Below are 3,267 nucleotides of genomic sequence, written 5' to 3'. Positions count from 1 at the left end.
TTAAACAAATGCTTAGAAGCTCGGGTTGGAAAGAGAAAGATAAAGATGAAGAGAGGTAAATGAATAAACATCAGCCAGGAGTTTGCAGGATCATAACTGACACGTTTTATTGTGATTCATGGCTAATTAGGGGGTTGAAGGGGAGGGAAAAGGGAGAATTGGCAGCATCAAACATCCCACACACCCAGAGGGGAGAGGAACAACGGGGCCGGGGTTGGGGTGGGGGGGGGAATCAGGGAAGGGGATCCCACCCACAGCACAAGCAGTGGGGTGACCAAAAGCAGGCGAAGGAGAGGAGATCTACGGCCTGTAGGCAGAGCAGGGGGGGGTGTCCATATCCAAATCCACGTCCAGAAGCACAGGGTGAGCCGGGGAGGGCAGGCGGGTTTAGTTGCCGCCGCAGCAGCCGCCGCAGCAGCCCCTGTTGTTGTTGCTGCTCATGGTGTAGCAGCAGGTCATGGGCATGCAGCAGGACTGCATGGGCGTGCAGCAGGGGCTGCAGCACTGCATGGGGGAGCAGCACATGGGGGTCTTGCAGCACTTGGGGCTGCTGTAGCAGGTCACGGAGTAGCTTCTCCCTCCTCCGCAGCAGCCGCAGCCTCCGTTGGGCATCTCGTCGGTTGGAGGGTTGGCAGAGCTGGGGGGGAGGAGCACAGAGTCTGCTGAGCTGGATGGGAGCCACAGGGACCATCCAGTCCAACCCTCAGCCCTGCACAGGCCCAGCCCCAAAAGTCCCACCCTGTGGCCCCAGAGGATCAGCTGAACCCTCCTGGAGCTCTGGCAGCCTCAGGGCTGTGCCCACTGCCCTGGGGAGCCTGGTCAGTGCCCAACTACCCACCTTTCCCTGAGATCCAACCTGACCCTGCCCTGGCACAGCTCCTGGGGGTCCTGTCCCTGGTCCTCCCAGAGCAGAGCTCTGTCCTGCCCCTCCTCTGCCCCTCCCCAGGAAGTTGGAACTACAGTTTGGTTTTGTTTTTTTTTTTTTTTTTCTCTGCCTGAATCTCCTGGTTCTTTAGGCAGCTTTAAAGCCTTCTTATCCCAAAGTCCATCCCAAAATCCCTGGTGTCCAGGATCCCAGGACAGGCCTGTCCCTGGGATCTCCAGGGCTCTTTGGGTTGGACACCCGAGCAATGTGGAATATTGTCCAGCACCGGTTCCATCAGGGAGAAACCCCCCCAGGGCAAAGCTGGGAGGAGCAGAGAGAGCATCTGTGACCGGGAACAGGAGGTTTGGAAATCCAGAATTCATTCCAAGCCCTGGTTATGCTCAACTTGGGACGTTCGAGGAGGTGAAATCAAACCTTGCCTCGTTCTGTAAATCTTGGTCGTAACTCCTCTTTTTCCCGCAGTGTTGGTCCCACCTCCTCCTTCCAGGGCATCCCTGACTTCCCAGGAAGAGCAACCCAGCACAGTGCACGCAGCCCTCAGTCTGGGCCCTTCTAGAACGTTCTCCATCCCCTTGGGATGCTCCCGGAGCCTCCTTTAGCATTCCCAGCCCCCCCCCCCGTGCAGAGTTTACAGGAGCCCAGCTCCCAAACCCCATCCCAGCTCCCCAGTTAGAGATCCAGCTACTGCTCCCAGATACCCAAGGTTTTCCTTTTGGGAAACGAAGGGAGATTCAGAAGTTCTCACTTACCCTCTTGAAGAGCGAGGAGAGGTGAAGGGAGGAGAAGGCAAGCGAATGAAGCGAGCCGGGCCAGGAGACCTTTTATAGTCCTCAACACCTTCCTCCTGGAAGTGAGACAGCCATTGACCATCCCAGTTTCCCCTGTTTACCCACCCAAACCCATATTTTTTAGCCCTACGTGTCGCCCCGGCATTTGCATTTCTCCCCATGACTCCTGATCACCGCCTTCTGTAGCCGAGGCCCCGTAATTGTTTTTAGCCTGCAGATAATCAAAGGGCTGCTATGAATACTGATGAATTTGTCCTCGCCACAACCTTGCGAGGGGAAGCCGGAAAAAAATGCATCCTCCTATCTGCCAGCCAAAGGCGGGCGCTGAGGGCCGGGGATGCTCCGGGGACTTACTCAGCGCCCGCCGCTGCTGAGTCAGTGCGAGACCCGAAACCAAAGCCTCGTGTCTCTGGGCCTCGTGATTGGGTTGGTTGTTTCATCAGGCTGGTGTTTGAAAGGCGGGCTTGGCTGGGAAGGCGTCACGGGAAATGGGGGCTGTTTGTTGGGGTTGGGGTTGGGGGGACGAGTCGGGGAGTCACCCCCCCGAGCGCCGGGGCTCTCCCGTGACTCCTGCGAGGTCAGGAATTCTGGGATGGTTTGGGCTGGAAGGGACATTTAATCCATTTCCACCTCCCACCAGCCCAGGTTGCTCCAACCTGGCCTTGGATGCTCCCAGGGATAAAGGGGCAAGCCACAGCTTCTCTGGGTTTCCCCACCCTCACAGGGAAAAATTCCTTCCCAATATCCACCCAAACCTCCTCTCTGTCAGTCTGAACCCACCCCCACTCGTCCTGTCGCTCCAGGCCCTTCTAAATAGTTCCTCCTCATGTTTCTTGCAGGAGCCCTTCAGGTCCTGAAAGGCCACGGTCAGGTCACCCCAAAGCTTCTCTTCTCCCGGGCTGAACAATCCCAGTTTTCCCAGCCTTGCACCCCCGAGAACATCTTTAGGGGTGCCAAAACCACCTTTGATTTTTGGTTTGCCCAAACGTCTGCGAATCCTCCAGTCCTTGTGTGGAGTGTTCCCTTCTGAATATTCATAATGGTATTTATTATTTTTATTTGTATTATATTCATTATTTCATTTACATTATTAAATTTTTATTGTTAAATTTTATTAATATTTTATTAATATTTCTCTTTTTAACGAAAAATTGAAGGGGCAGCTCTGCCTGTGCAAGACCGATCCGGGACTGGGTGCGATTCAAATCAACAAGTCCCTCCTGCAACCTCCCCTTCCATCATCCACCCGAAACCCTCTTTGCTGAGCCCTGGCACCCCCCTAAAAAAGGACCACCCTCAGCTCCTCACCAGGGAAGGGGAGGGGGCTTTAAATTGGTGCAGGACCCCTCTGTGGGTGCTGGAAATGGAAGGAGCCCACAATAAACCAAAAAAAACGAGAAGATGGAAGCGACCAGCCCAGAAAACTGGTCCTGAGTGGGAGGCAGGGACTCTGCTGAGACTTTGTGGAAGGTGAAACCATTTTCTTGGGAGGGCAAGAGGAAGGAAGGCGAGGCAGAGCCTTGGGCAGGGTGGATGAATCCTTGTTTAACACTTTGCTGTGGGGCTCAGCCCTGGCAGGATTTGGGAGGAGGG

The 3,267-nt window shown here is 55.1% G+C and overlaps 1 protein-coding gene across 1 annotated transcript; it reads right to left on the bottom strand.

The window, feature by feature from the left end:
- Positions 1 to 359: 359 nt before the first annotated feature.
- Positions 360 to 1,666, bottom strand: LOC114071983 (keratin-associated protein 5-2-like). The gene is made up of 2 exons (XM_027909888.1): positions 1,636 to 1,666; positions 360 to 637 (listed from the first exon to the last, which is right to left on the bottom strand). The coding sequence occupies exon 2, from the start codon at positions 610 to 612 to the stop codon at positions 388 to 390; it is 225 nt and encodes a 74-aa protein (XP_027765689.1). The 5' UTR covers positions 613 to 637; positions 1,636 to 1,666; the 3' UTR covers positions 360 to 387.
- Positions 1,667 to 3,267: the final 1,601 nt, after the last annotated feature.

The sequence above is a fragment of the Empidonax traillii genome, unplaced genomic scaffold (assembly GCF_003031625.1).
Source record: "Empidonax traillii isolate 1590-97213 ecotype Southwest subspecies unplaced genomic scaffold, ASM303162v1 scaffold2494:size23124, whole genome shotgun sequence".
NCBI classification, from domain to species: Eukaryota; Metazoa; Chordata; class Aves; order Passeriformes; family Tyrannidae; genus Empidonax; species Empidonax traillii.
The sequence above is the reverse complement of the archived record's forward strand: the minus strand, read 5'-3'. Positions and strand labels throughout refer to the sequence as shown.

Excerpts from the sequence above, each read along its gene's own strand:
- LOC114071983 (XM_027909888.1), bottom strand. The coding sequence starts at position 612 with ATGCCCAACGGAGGCTGCGGCTGCTGCGGAGGAGGGAGAAGCTACTCC.